This window comes from Mytilus californianus, unplaced genomic scaffold (assembly GCF_021869535.1).
Source record: "Mytilus californianus isolate M0D057914Y unplaced genomic scaffold, xbMytCali1.0.p SCAF_4, whole genome shotgun sequence".
NCBI classification, from domain to species: Eukaryota; Metazoa; Mollusca; class Bivalvia; order Mytilida; family Mytilidae; genus Mytilus; species Mytilus californianus.
In genome coordinates this window covers 77,331,569-77,347,271 of record NW_026262690.1, presented here as the reverse complement: position 1 = coordinate 77,347,271, position 15,703 = coordinate 77,331,569, and the positions used below count along the sequence as shown (strand labels likewise).

The window sequence follows — 15,703 nt, the reverse complement described above, 5'->3', positions numbered from 1 at the left end:
CATTTCTCAGATATTTTAATCAGTAGGTTAACTATATATGTATGGAATAATTGTAAGGTGTATGTCAGTCTGGCAGGTTTCATTTGACCTAGACCGCATTTCACTGTGCATTGGTAAATGTTATGTTTTGTGGTTTGGTCTGTTTTTCTAATACTGTTAGCAATAGGTCAACTATATTTGGTGAATGAAATAATTGTAAAATGAACATGTCTGTCTGGCAGTAATCATCTGTCCTTGAAACTATTTTCATGGTAGTTATGTCCTCTTCTAAGATAGTATAAGTAAAAGGTCAACTATGTTTGGTGTATGGAATGATTGTAAGGTGTACATGTCTGTTTGTCAAGGTTCATCTGACCTTGACCTCATTTTCATGGTTGATTGGCCAATCTGAAGTTTTCCTGGTTAAGTTTTTTTTCTTAGATACTATAAACACTAAGGTCAACTATATTTGATGCATATAATGATTGTACATATAAAAATAACAAGATTTGGTATGATTGCCAATGAGACAATTCTCCCCCAGAAACCAAATGACATAGAAGTTAACAACTTTAGGTCACCTTACGGCCTATAGATGTCCAGCAGTTTGTAAGTCCTGTTCTTGTCATCCCAACTCCTCTATACCATGCAACAAAATTTCATGGAACTTTGTAGATAATAAGGACATAATATGAAGATGTGCATATCGACAGGAGTTAAGTGCCTTTGAACTTAGGAATCTTGTGAGATTTTGTTTGCCAAATGACAATGTGGGGGCTTGGAGTATATGAGCGTGCTCACAAAGGTTCTTTCATTTAAGATGGATTATTTTTTAAATCTTTTTAATTCAATTGTGGTCTAAAGTTCTGATTGACTTGTGAGAAGAGACTTCCGTATACTTTCTTACTGATGGTGTTACAAATGAATATTGAAGTATGGTTTCAAAAACTTAGTATTGACCTTTTGTTGTACTGGCAAAAAAAAGATTATTTGAGAAATATTAAAATGAACTGTTGATAAAAAATGACTATGATGTCATTTTGTATTCAAATTATCATAGTTTTAAAAGCATGTTAATGTATTTTGTTTTTTTTTCTTAAACTATATACATTTGTATATCTCTTAAACAAAGGTCTCAAAATCTGTTGATTGTATGAAGTGTCAGGCAAATTTTGGTTTTCCATACTGTTTAAGGCGTCTTATCAAATGTCTTACAGATTTTATCACAAAACTTCCAATAATTGTAATGTGGGTCAAATAATGGCTTTTCAAACCAGCTATTCTTAGAGACTGTTGGACTGACATAATATCTGGGAATTTTGATGTCTGATTGCAAGACAAGTTAAAGAAAATAAATAATTATTTCGAAATGAGTCTTTTTGTTTTAAAGTACCCCGAGGAAAATCTCACCTTGGATGCAATCTTCATTCAGTACTGTTTCCCAATCCAGAGTTTTTGAGAGAGAGAAGAAACTAAATTGAAAATAAAAGAAGAATGTGTCTTAGGACAAGAATACACCCGCTCATGCTTTGCAATTTTCAAGTTTAAAAGGGGTATAACTCTAGAACGATTAATGACTCAAAGACTTACTGCCAAAATTTGAACTCTGTCTGCATGTTGTGGTTTTTAGCATTATGTATAAGTTTCATAAAATTTGAAAAGTTAAAAAAAGGGTGTGGAAATAAGACAAGAGAGCACAGGCTAAAATGTCTTGCCTGCTTTACTGATTATTGATTTTATGTTGATAGTCCTAAATATAAAGCTTTACTACAAGTATCACATAAACTTAACATGATCCAAGTTAATGAGGTCATGGTCAGATAAACCAAACCGGAAATACATGTAAACCTTACAATTATTTCATACACAAAATATAGTAGACATATTGCTTATAGTATCTAAGAAACAAACTTAGAATAGCCGGATCACTATCCCTATAAAGAGCTTTCTGCGACAAAAGTCGCAGGCTCGACAAAAAATGGCAAATTTCCAAGTTATAAAGGGCATAACTCTAGAACAGTAAGTGACTCACTGCCCAAGTTCAAACTTTATCTGGGAGTTTAGGCTTTTAGCATTGTGTATTAGTTTCGTAAAATTTGGATGAGGAAAACTAAAGTTAGAGTGTGGAAACAAAAATGGGACAGAAAATTTAATTGTCTAGTTATAAAAAACTTGAATTTCGATTTTCGTATTGAAAAAATATTCAATTTGAAGTCTATAGCAACACATTGAGTAACACATGTGGAGCAGGAACTGCTTACCCTTCAGGAGTACCTGAGTTCACCCCTTGGTGGTGTTAGTGCTGCTCTGTTTTTAGCTTTCTGTGCAATGTTTAAGTTTATATTGTTGTTTGTCCTTATATCGTTTTTGTTTTTGACCATGGTTTTGTCTGTTTTCATTGGACGTATGATTTGTGAATGACCCTAGGTATCTTCTCTCTGTTTTTTCTATAAAATATTATCAAAACTTTAAGATTAATTGATTGATTGGTGTTTAATGCCACTTTCAGCATTATTGTACTATTTCGTGGCAGTCAGTTTTTATTGGTGGAGGAATCCAAAGTGCCCGGAGAGAACGACCAACCTTCAGTAGGAAAACTGACAATCCTAGTCAATCATGTAAGGGAGATAATCATACATTAATCTTTCATGTAGCTGGGCATTTTTGATAAAGGCAAATTAGTAGAGGTCTTAAGAACATTGCAAAAAGTTGATGCAGGCAAGCATTGATAGATACATTTATTAACACCCACTGCCTCAAAAGGGGTTTTCCTGGCATATCAATTTTCAATTGTTGTAGTTCCAAAGAATATTTTTCTTCGTTTATTTTTTTCAAACTGAGTCTCTACTCTCAGGAAAATTGGTTGGCCAATAAACACAAAAGTACCTGTACTACCACATGGACACACAGTGCATGGACAGTATTTCAAATGGAAATTTTGTTTTTCCTTTGGTTTCAATTGATTAGTTCATCAGAAGATGAATTTCTGCATAGATTCCAATGTATATCCACACTAGTGGCTTGTAACAAATTTATTAAAATGAAACTTTCACCAAAGCCTATTGGAATGAATGCTGAAGGATATAATAGACAGATTCACTTTTTTTGGAATCCATGACACTAAGACCTGATAATTTGAGACACTTCAACTAATGATATCATACAATAAAATGCTTCGCTGGGCGCAGCTTGATACGACCGCAGAGGTCGAACCCTGAACAGTTGGGGCAAGTATGGACACAACATTCAAGCTTGATACAGTTCTGAATTTGGATTGTGATTAAATATTTGACACAGCATAGGTTTCTGACACAGAAAGAATGTGGTCTAAGAACTTCAATTTTTTTAATTTACCTATTATGGTCCAATGTCCAAAATCAAAATACATAGTTAGATTCAGCATATCAAAGAACCCCATATATTCAATTTTTGTTGAAATCAAACAAAGTTTAATTTTGGACCCCAACTTGGACAAACTTGAAAACTGGTCCCATAATCAAAAATCTAAACACATGTTTAGATTCAGCATATCAAAGTACCTCAAGAATTCAATTTTTGTTAAAATCAAACTAAGTTTAATTTTGGACCCTTTGGACCTTAATGTAGACCAATTTAAAAAATGGGACCCAAAATTAAAAATCTAAAAACACGGTTAGATTTGGCATATCAAAGAACCCCAATAATTCAATTTTTGATGAAATCAAACAAAGTTTAATTTTGGACCCTTTTGACCACAATATGAACCAATTTGATAGCGGGCCTACAAAATAAAAAATCTAAATACATGGTAAGATTCAGCATATCAAAGAACCCCTTATATTCAATTTTTGTTGAAATCAAACAAAGTTTAATTTTGGACCCTAATTTGGACCAACTTGAAAACTGGGCCAAAAATCTAAATACATGTTTAGATTCAGCATATCAAAGAACCCTATATATTCAATTTTTGTTGAAATCAAACAAAGTTTAATTTTGGACCCCAACTTGGACCAACTTGAAAACTGGTCCCATAATCAAAAATCTAAACACATGTTTAGATTCAGCATATCAAAGAACCCCAAAAATTCAATTTTTGTTAAAATCAAACTAAGTTTAATTTTGGACCCTTTGGACCTTAATGTAGACCAATTTAAAAAACAGGACCCAAAATTAAAAATCTAAATACACGGTTAGATTTGGCATATCAAAGAACCCCAATAATTAAATTTTTGATGAAATCAAACAAAGTTTAATTTTGGACCCTTTTGACCACAATATGAACCAATTTGATAGCGGGCCCACAAATAAAAAATCTAAATACATGGTAAGATTCAGCATATCAAAGAACCCCATATATTCAATTTTTGTTGAAATCAAACAAAGTTTAATTTTGGACCCCAATTTGGACCAACTTGAAAACTGGGCCAAAAATCTAAAATCTAAATACATGTTTAGATTCAGCATATCAAAGAACCCCATATATTCAATTTTTGTTGAAATCAAACAAAGTTTAATTTTGGACCCCAACTTGGACCAACTTGAAAACTGGGCCCATAATCAAAATTCTAAACACATGTTTAGATTCAGCATATCAAAGAACCCTAAGAATTCAATTTTTGTTAAAATCAAACTAAGTTTAATTTTGGACCCTTTGGACCTTAATGTAGACCAATTTAAAAAATGGGACCCAAAATTAAAAATCTAAATACACGGTTAGATTTGGCATATCAAAGAACCCCAATAATTCAATTTTTGATGAAATCAAACAAAGTTTAATTTTGGACCCTTTTGACCTCAATATGAACCAATTTGATAGCGGGTCCACAAATAAAAAATCTAAATACATGGTTAGATTCAGCATATCAAAGAACCCCAAGAATTCAATTTTTGATGAAATCAAACAAAGTTTAATTTTGGACCCTTTAAACCTCAATGTGGACAAAGTTGATAACGGGGCCCAAAACTCAAAAATCTAAATACATGGTTAGATTCAGCATATCAAAGAACCCCATATATTCAATTTTTGTTGAAATCAAACAAAGTTTAATTTTGGACCCCAATTTGGACCAACTTGAAAACTGGGCCAAAAATCTAAAATCTAAATACATGTTTAGATTCAGCATATCAAAGAACCCCATATATTCAATTTTTGATGAAATCAAACAAAGTTTAATTTTGGACCCTTTTGACCTCAATGTGGACAAAGTTGATAACGGGGCCCAAAAATCAAAAATCTAAATACATGGTTCGATTCAGCATATCAAAGAACCCCATATATTCAATTTTTGTTGAAATCAAACAAAGTTTAATTTTGGACCCCGATTTGGACCAACTTGAAAACTGGGCCCATAATCAAAAATCTAAATACATGTTTAGATCCAGCATATCAAAGAACCCTAAAAATTCAATTTTTGTTAAAATCAAACTAAGTTTAATTTTGGACCCTTTTGACCTTAATGTAGACCAATTTGAAAACGGAACCAAAAATTAAGAATCTAAATACACGGTAAGATTCGGCATATCAAAGAACCCCAATAATTCAATTTTTGATGAAATCAAACAAAGTTAAATTTTGGACCCTTTGGACCTCAATGTGGACCAATTTAAAAACGGGGCCCAAAATCCAAAAACTTAATACACGGTTAGATTCAGTATATTAAAGAACCCCAAGAATTCAAGAATAAAACCCCATTGAAATTGATCAAGAAATAAGCAATTTATAGGAAGTATCTTCTTTTGCACAATACTGTGCAATTGAATATTTCTTGCTATTGTGCAATACTGTACAATTGACAATTTCTTGCTTTTGCGCAATATTGTGCTATTGGATATTTCTTGCTATTGCGCAATACTGTGCAATTGAAGATTTCTTGCTATTGCGCAATACTGTGCAATTGAAGATTTCTTGCAATTGTGCAATACTGTGCAATTGAAAATTTCTTGCTATTGCACAATACTTATTAAATAATAATTTACACATCCTGTTTGGTGTGTATCTCCTACCATATCATTATTATTTGCTTTTAAATATTAATCAGAAATAACCAACTTAAAATGGAAAATTTTAAAAGAAAAAAAAAAGGAAAAAAAGAAAAAAAAAGAAAAAAAAAAATCCCCCCCCCAAATTTTTTGAACCCCCTTATGATTCATCACCCCCAAACTCAATCCCAGCCTTCCCTTTGTGGTATGGTACCTTGCAGTACAATTTCAGAGAGATCCATACACTTGAACACAAGTTATTGTCTGGAAACTAGAAAAATGCTTATTTTTGGCCCCTTTTTGGCCCCCAATTCCTAAACGTTTCAGGCAATTACCCCCAAACTCAATTCCAGCTTTCCCTTTGTGATATGGAACCTTGTAGTACAATTTCAGAAATATCCAAACACTTACACACAAGTTATTGTCATGAAACTAGAAAAATGCTTGTTTTTTGCCCCTTTTTTGGCCCCTAATTCCTAAAATTTTGAGGCAATTACCCCCAAAATCAATTACAGCCTTCCCTTTGTGATATGGAACCTTGTGGTACAATGTCAGAGAGATCCATACACTTACACACAAGTTATTGTCTGGAAGTTACAAAAATGCTTATTTTTGGCCCCTTTTTGGCCCCTAATTCCTTAACTGTTGGTACCATAACCCCCAAAATCAATCTCAATCTTCCTTTCGTGGTATTGAACCTTATGGTAAAATTTCATGGAGATCCATTCACTTAAACTAAAGTTAGAGTGCGAAAACCAATGTGTCTTCGGACGACGCCGGACGACGCCAGACGACGACGACGACGACGACGACGACGACGCCAACGTCATACCAATATACGACCAAAAAATTTTCAATTTTTGCGGTCGTATAAAAATCACTTTACTTTGAGGCATCATACATTTTCTCTTGTGATTTCAAAATTTTACACAAACATTTGTAATGTTCAGTAATGCAAACATATAGTGATATATGTATTCTTCCAGGTGTACTTCATGTCATCATTTCTGCCAACTAAATTCCAATGAAACAAAAATTGGAAGTAAACAGATCACCTAAGCCAAGTGGTAGGGAACAGCTGTATTATTGTAAAGAAATAGGCAATCTTCTCAATATTAGTAAACTTTTAATATTCTTTTTCTTATTCTATATAAATAGATTCATGAAATATGACATGATACAATGAAATAAAAATACACATTGGCATTATCATGATTTCAAATATTAAAAATAAATAAAGATCTACGAGACTATCTATACAATTATATTGACTTTCCATATGGCGGTCTTGTTTTAACAAAATTAAGTCTGTGATATTCTTTGTTTTGTCTGAATTTAACATCATTTCCAAGCTTAATAGATTGGTAGAGATCAAAGCCATAAGATTCAATACGTTTAAGTTCACTGTAGTAAGTTCTGATTGTTCCAACCGGCAGATTCTTTGATATTCTGTGGAGATTGATGTCTATGATTAATTGATGAAATCCCTGAAAAAAAGGAAGCATTTCTAAAACACTAAACTGAATAAATCTTTTTGAGACTTAACTTCTTAAACAGAACAAATCAACCTCCATTATTTTGTTTCACAATCACATATGCATTACTTCAGTAAATTTGTGTCAAAATCATAAGAGGACAACAAGAGCTTTTGATTTTTTCTGTATGCAGAATGTTGTCTACATTCCTCACTTCACCAAAAGTTACATGATTTCACATTTATTTTATTGCATTTTGCCTTAAACTTGTTAAAGTACTTCAATATCTATGAACTTTAAATATATTTGACCAAAAATTAATGGATGAAATTTTCTTTTCTCTATCCTCCTTATATTATTATTTCATAGTAAAGGCCTTACCTCAGGAACTACAAATGTGACAAACATGTATGTCAAAATCATTTTACCTCCGTCCAATGGTTCAGAATGATATTTGTCAAATTTCTATAGTTTTATTAAAGGCTGACAATTACATAACTCTAATAGGAACAAGTGAATCTTCACCACATTTCCAAATTTCAATTGATTTAGTATGACTAACTGAACTTTCCTTATGTTTAAACCCTATTCCTTTATTCCCCAATGTATAAATTACCTTTAGGACTCCAGAATTTAGTAATGGTGTAATGAAATCCCAAAACATGTTTGGCATGTTCAGATACAAAATGTTCTTGTTGTCGTACAATGTGTATTTGTCCAGTGCTTCTAACACTGTTGACCTTCCAGTAGTAGACTGTAGTATAGTTCTGCAATGAAATGACAGATTTGAAAGGTTAAAGTAATTTTCTACTCACTGCTTGGTTAAAGTAATTTTCTACTCACTATTTGGTTAAAGTAATTTTCTACTCACTGCTTAGTTTAAGTTATGTTCTTCCCACTGGTTGGTTTAAGTAATTTTCTACTCACTGCTTAGTTTAAGTTATGTTCTACCCACTGGTTGGTTTAAGTAATTTTCTACTCACTGCTTAGTTTAAGTTATTTTCTACCCACTGATTGGTTAAGTAATTTTCTACTTACTGTTTGGTTTTAAGTAATTTTTTACTCACTGCTTGGTTTTAGCAATTTTCTGCTCACTGCTTTTTTGTAACATTTAAATTAAGGAGGAGAGTTTGAACATGATAGAGATAAAAATTTGTTTTGAACAAATCAATATTTTTGTACAATCATACTTATTTCAATATAAAACTATATATGTGACATGGAATAACTAAGACCACATGCGAGACAGAAAAGGGGCAAGTTACATTCAAGACCAATCAGAGATTAGATCACAAGATTAGAGAACACCCTATTTAATCTCCCCACAAAGATTATTTATTTTCAATCTTTTTAGAAACAGCTTTAGATCCTGAAATTTTGTTTAAAATAATGAACCCTCAGTTGATCAGTGAGGCAAACTATTTCTGGCATGTATTTTATTACAAATGCAACTATTTTTATTTTCTTTTTTGGCCAATTTCAAAGGTGCATAACTTTCGCATTCCATCTAAATCATTCCCAATAATTCTTTAATTTTTCGAAGTTGTAGGGAATCTCCAACAAACTTAACTTATGTCTACCATGAAGTATTATATCTTAATATTACCCACTATTATTGGTTGTATATTACCCTCTATTATTGGTTAATATTACCCTCTATTATTGGTGGTATATTCATTAACATCTGCATCAATATGACCATCTAACATCTTCAATCCAATAACATCACATCGTAGTTCAAAGGGTAAATATGAATCTGTAGTTAATTGCATTTTCTCCTCCCTGCAAATATTTAACAAAAATTATTAGATTATATCCTGTGAGATAGAAATAGGCAAATTCTGTTCTACAAGAGTTTTCATTTAAATACCTTTGAATGAGATAAAAAATAAAGGTAAATCTAGATTACAAATTGCCAGTTTATTGGTACATTTTCTTTCAGGTCGGACAAAAATTGAAAATGAGGCAAGAGCTCCACCTTTAAAAGTATCCACATGAAAACCCCTAACAAAAATATCTAGATCTATCCCCTCCCGACATATCCACTTACCCTATTAAAATAATTTTACAAGGATTTCTTAACATGTATCTGTCAGTGTTGGTACATAATGATATAGGAGTACCCCCCAGTACTGGTATATCCACACTATCATCACAATAGCCTTCTGGTTTCTCTAAATAATCATCTATTCTTGCAAGCTCAAATTCTATTGAACCTGAAACATATTTGGGTTTTTTATTACAAATAAGACATAATAAATTGTAAAATAAAAAAAACATTACAAATTGTATAATTCACTATACATAACAAAGTTTTATACATTTTTGTACTACACAATACATAACAATGTTCACAAATTGTCTAATATATAATGCATATTTTAAAACAACATTCATAAAACATAATAAACATTTTCAAAGCTTACATTCAAGATATGATATTTTATATTCAAATCAGAATGAATTATTATTCTTTGGTGTTAATTTTAAGAACCTGTGCATGAAATCAGCAACAGCGTACAGTATGTGAATAAACTTTTCTTCATGTGTATTTTTTGTGTATTTTTGTTGTAATACAACTTTAATAAATTCAATAATTCTTTCAACCTGCAGGGTTTTTTTTTCATTGTTTTCCTAATTCATAAAATTAGAAACATTCAAGAAAACTGCTTATATATGTACATACAGTATTCCCTTTCTTTTATTTCAGTTAAAACACAGGATTTCTTAGATAATTACTTCATGGGCCCTGACCTACATTTTTGTAGAATAAAAGTAGTTACCTCACATTTTAAAGATAGTACAAATTCAACAATCTGAACCTGACAATAGCACTCTAGTACACTATCTTTATTTGAGCTCTCATGCAATATACCAAGGGTTACATGTAAGTATCTTGGTTAGCAGGTGTGTGTAATATCTTGGTTTAAGAGCTGGGGTCTAAATCTACCATAAATACTAGGTGGGTACAATATCAAAGTTTGAACCCCAAGGGTCGAAACTACTATCAAATATAAGTGGGTACAATATCTTGTTTCAAGCTACAAGTACACTGCCTATTATCAAAAGCTGACTTTACATAAACTTATAATCAATAGCAGGTGGGTAAAAAAGGCCCTTTATTTACCATAAATACAGGATAGAATGAGCTTAGGGTGTATACCTACCATCAATAGCTGGAGGGTACAATATCATGGTTTGTGGTCCAGGATCTCTGACCCAGGACATGTAGTATGTACATGACTCCATGAGTGTGATCTGTAAACACAGTTGATCTGATGCTGATGTATGGTATAATCTGAATCTTGACTTGTGGAAAAGGTTATACAGACTTCTATACCAACTGTATAAATGATCATCATCTACTTTATCTGAAAAAGAATATTTTCAGCATGTGAACAATAATTATGGGTCATTGGACAATAAAAAGTGTAATCTTATCCGAAATGATCATAGAAGTATATTGGATTTGTAATTGATCATATAACATTTTAATAGATTTAAAAGTAAAAAGAAAAACAAAATGAAAAATAGAAGTTGTTATTTGTATTCTGTCCTTTACAACTAAAGATTGTTTTTCAAAGACGATAAAACCAAAAATATAAACAAAATAACAAATAAAAGTACAAATTAAAAACCAATTGTTCGCAGAACAATTGAAGGTCTTTCCACCAGTAAGGATTAGTGAGTGAGTATTTGATATGAAAATATTAAAATTTTGTTTTAAATGTCAATTTCTGCGTCAAATGACAGCTTATTGTACGCTGATTCCAAAAATATATGGTTTCTATACAAAAAGATATAAATAAGGGAGATAATTTTTTACTTCCGGTTTAAAATATGTTACTTCCGGTATTGTTTGATAGTTTACTTGACACTGATTCCAAAAATATATGGTTCTATATACTTTTACAATAATTTAGTACAAAAAATAGCTACTTCCGGTTTACAAAAGGTCACTTCCGGTTGACTTTTTCAATGTCACATTGCTTGCAACCTAATGCAAAAAGTCCCTTGTCTTTATCATGTATACATATGAGGTAAAAGCAAAGGTCAAAATCTAGAACGTTAAATATTACCTATGACCTTGAGCTCAATTTCAAGGTCATAAACCAAGGACCTCAAATCAAAAGACTCTAGGCCTCTACTTTATATTGTTAATGATATATATTTCCATACGACTAATATTAGATATAAAAGGGGGGAAAACTCGCATCAAATGTCTACGTACCCTTTCAACTAAAATTTACGTGTTACGACATGTCGCAACTAACAATTGTATGAAAATATTTTGTCGATATCTTATATGATTTCTAAAAATAAGAGATAACAAGCCAAAATCAAAATTTTGAACATGACCTTGACCTTTGACCTTGACCTCATTTTCATTTTTATGGACCAAGGACCTCAAATCAAAAGACCCTAGGCCTCTATCACTTATGGTTTTCCAGTTACAAATACATTTCACATATATCAAATACAAAAGGGGAAATAACTCTCATATGGAGTCTTCGTAAAGCTTCGGTCTAAATAAAACCTAACATCCTGAGGATATAACGAGCAATTTGGAAAAATAAATTTGTCGCTTTCTTTTACGGTTGCGGAGGAGATCTCATAACAAGAAAAACAGTGTTTGGGGAGATAACTCTTACAAAGAAAAGTATTCGGTTAAACAGGGTCAGTTTCAAAAGCGTATAGACTGTATGATATCATATACCAAAAAACTAAGCGACATCTTTTGAAACAAAAATACACCGCAAGAAAAAAATTAGGCGGAAGAAAAAAAAAATAATCAGAAGAAAACCAATAGGTCTTTCCACTGAAAGGTGGAAAGACCTAATTACTTAACTTTGACTAATTGCATCAAATTTAAAAGTGTCTGTAATAATATCCAAGTAGAAACATGTAGTGTTGTAATGATTTTTTCTGATGATTTATAACATGTACATGAGGGTCAGGGTGGGGTTTACAAAATAGAGAATATTAAGCAAAAAGTGCAGAATAAAGGGCAAAAAATATAAAGAATAGATGATAATGGGGTGCTGAAATATAAAGAATAGAGAAAAAGGGTAAACATAAATAAAGAAAAGAGAAAAATGGTCTAAAAAGTTAAATAATTAAGAAATGACTTAACATCCAGCCCCTGTATAATGTATATGCATCTATTTTTCAAGGCTAGATTTACATGTAATTGGATATTGTTACAGACACAAGTGAAACAACTTGATTTATGTAGCTTTTATGGTTTAATGCCTTTAATGTTATATGATTTTTACATATTTGACATCTGATTTTCAACAGTTTTCAATTTTTAGGAAAGTTGAAATATACTGTAAAAACAATAATCAAAGATAAGCTTTGAAAACTGATCGTCTCTTTGATTGATTTGTTGTCCATATTACTGGTTAAAAATGGTTGATTGCTTCATTCTCTTTCTTTGGAAGACAGTTTGAGTGTTTCAAGTTATTCTAACAAATACCTGAAGCAAGCTTAAGTCTCATTTCAAATTATTGCAATTTGTGTTCGTGTCAACTTTCCCGTCATTCTTGACATCTAAATGCAGCTGGATACTATGCAATACCGTATGAATGTAGTTAACTTTAGAGAGTAAGACTGCCATCATCTTTGTTATAATGTAGCTAGTCATTTACAACATGTGTTCAAGGCACCACTAACATAAAATCTCATGAAAGCTTTCCAATATGCAATATCATTGGTCAAATTTTTATCCAACCACTATAAAGTCTCATTTATAATTTTTGAATATCTCCTATAAAATCTTATTACTTACAACTGATTGATATGTTAACTACATAATATCATGCGATAGACTCATCTGAAGATACAGTCATTTAAAGATAATATAAATCTCATGTGGTGAACTTACCAATATGTAATGAAATATGGAGCTGATCAACCTTTTTCAAGAGATCATCCTTTACTAGATAAAATAAAATCTCATGTGGTGAACTTACCAATATGTAATGAAATATGGAGCTGATCAACCTTTTTCAAGAGATCATCCTTTACTAGATAAAATAAAATCTCATGTGGTGAACTTACCAATATGTAATGAAATATCGAGCTGATCAACCTTTTTCAAGAGATCATTCTTTACTAGATAAAATAAAATCTCATGTGGTGAACTTACCAATATGTAATGAAATATGAAGCTGATCAACCTTTTTCAAGAGATCATCCTTAACAAGATAAAATAAAATCTCATGTGTATTGATCTCATCCATAACATTTTCTATTTTAAGTACATCTATGTGAGTATGATGTAAATTTAACATGATATCGTTCAACGTCTGTGTTTCATATGAATTTCTAGTAAAGTCTGATGGGTCGTTTGGCACCACAACTGTTTTAATAACATATGTATTATTCAAACTTCCATCGTAGTATATTGGTCTGTGACATATGAGAAATACATTAAATGATAAATTTCTGACGAGGAGTCTTTCAAATTCTAAGTCTTCAGAAGGCCTGCAAAAGAAAAATAAATATAAAATGATGTCATTTCTTTTTGTACAAGCAAAACAATAAATTAACGGATAATTAAGAAATAGTGTTCAAAGCCTTAAATAAAGTTCAAATTCTAGGTTTATATTTATTTATAAATCTTACAAAATATACACGTTCTGTTGATAATTTAAAAGGGTATTTTTTTCATATACTTGTATTGTTTACATACTTGTCTGTTCATGAAGTTTGTATATATGACCTTTTGATGTTTTCGGCTTTTATTGTGTGGAGATGTTGGGATACTCTCATTGACTTATACCGCACACCTCCTTTCAGTGATATATATGTATCCCATTCTGTACAATTTTCCTTATTTCACAAGTGATGGTTGCCTGTCCTGCACACAAATTTCAATTCATACATCAACATGACAAGGTATATAGGTGAATCACCTACAAAATGTAAATGTTTTCCACCCCTAGGTACTTCTATGTAATTATATAAAATGTCATTTCAAATATATATAACATGTATAAGAAGTCTTATAAGCAATGTATGTAGATATATTAAACGAACATACCCAACAGAGTAAGCCTTTTTAGAATTTTTCGACTCCACATTTATTCCACCATCCACTTCAGTACAAACAGGCCAGTTAGTATTGTTAGACATCATTACTGTATTGTTGCACTGGTAATGATACAATGTTATAAACCTAAGTAATCTTCGAGCCTCGCTTCTGGCATCTGCTAGTACTTGTAATGGACTATACTCCTGGTTGAAATATACCACTTGTATTACATAGTAAATCAGAGCCCCGCTACAGAGTATGTACAGTATCGATTTTTTCTTCCGATTCATCATAACTAATGCAGCCATGTAGTAGGTTATTTATGTATTTTGTTCATCTTAATGGTACATGTATGTCAATATCTACATGTAAATCTTCTGCTTTCAGTTAATTTTCTTGTAGTTTTCAATGATTTTCCTTCACTTTTTCTGTATATGTACATTCATTTTGTAAAACCTGAAAAATACACAAAATATAGAAGATATTTAAAGTTAGATTTTTGATCAGCAAGAAGTGGGTGTTGCAAATTGTGCAAAAATTAAATTCATTTTTGGAAGTTTCTTCACTGGAGAGACTGGGGAAATCTGTTTGAGGCATGACTTCTGTAAATCTTGTTTCGGCTTTTTTTCATATTCCCCGTCTTTCTCCATCTCTGTTTTTTCGATTTATCTGGACTCGTCATTATTATATTAATTCTTTTTGTCTTGATTACCTGATTTAGGCGTTTATCTGACATCTTTAGAACTCATAAAAAAAAAAAAATGACACTTCCATAAGATGGCAGATAATATTAAATTAGCAATCACGGGTAAATGGACAAAGATAATGTTATGTTGATGAGACCAGAGTTTGCATATTTTTTTTCATATTCTGGTGAGTCGGGCGAGACATGCATACCATTTCCACACTTCTGTTATATAATTGGTTCTTACTGTGAGGGATTAACATAAGCACTGAGACATAGGAAATGTACGGGAAAATGCATGAATTTGAGAGTCGTCTACACAACAGCACAATATTCAATAAATAAGTACTTTGTTTATATGCCTTTGGCAGCAAGACGGTTCATGTAGACTTGTTAAAATTGATATATTTTCGTAATATTGATTATTTTGACTTGGATATTACCATAGATATGTGGCAATGAAGTTAAAATCGCAATAAAATTGCTAACATCAATTGTGAGATGCAACCTGTCAAAAGTTTATATTCTAAGACTCGGAGTCAAATACGGAGTGGCTTATTTTCAGAA

The 15,703-nt window shown here is 31.6% G+C and overlaps 1 protein-coding gene and 1 long non-coding RNA gene across 4 annotated transcripts in view; both read right to left on the bottom strand.

The window, feature by feature from the left end:
- LOC127698778 (uncharacterized) overlaps positions 1 to 15,703 on the bottom strand; it is a 280,956-nt gene that overhangs the window by 139,005 nt on the left and 126,248 nt on the right. The gene's annotated exons all lie outside the window — the stretch shown is intronic.
- On the bottom strand, positions 7,044 to 15,669 carry LOC127698742 (uncharacterized). Of its 3 annotated transcripts, none has more exons than XM_052202390.1 (9): positions 15,580 to 15,669; positions 14,461 to 14,907; positions 13,595 to 13,901; positions 13,388 to 13,418; positions 10,580 to 10,783; positions 9,463 to 9,628; positions 9,066 to 9,194; positions 8,029 to 8,179; positions 7,044 to 7,424 (listed from the first exon to the last, which is right to left on the bottom strand). In XM_052202390.1, the coding sequence occupies exons 2-9, from the start codon at positions 14,757 to 14,759 to the stop codon at positions 7,200 to 7,202; spliced, it is 1,512 nt and encodes a 503-aa protein (XP_052058350.1). In that variant the 5' UTR covers positions 14,760 to 14,907; positions 15,580 to 15,669; the 3' UTR covers positions 7,044 to 7,199. The 3 variants fall into 3 exon arrangements, with proteins under 3 accessions (XP_052058350.1, XP_052058353.1, XP_052058351.1); XM_052202393.1 differs by lacking the exon at positions 13,388 to 13,418 and adding an exon at positions 13,300 to 13,330; XM_052202391.1 differs by lacking the exon at positions 13,388 to 13,418 and having other exon boundaries at positions 13,564 to 13,901.

What these genes read in the sequence shown, in the direction of transcription:
- LOC127698742 (XM_052202391.1), bottom strand. Translation starts at nt 14,759, where the DNA reads ATGGCTGCATTAGTTATGATGAATCGGAAGAAAAAATCGATACTGTAC. An exon ending in GTACCCTCCAGCTATTGATG is followed by an intron (nt 9,629 to 10,579) that starts GTAGGTATACAC and finishes AATATGTTTCAG; the next exon opens with GTTCAATAGAATTTGAGCTT. An exon ending in TATACCACCAATAATAGAGG is followed by an intron (nt 8,180 to 9,065) that starts GTAATATTAACC and finishes ATTTCATTGCAG; the next exon opens with AACTATACTACAGTCTACTA.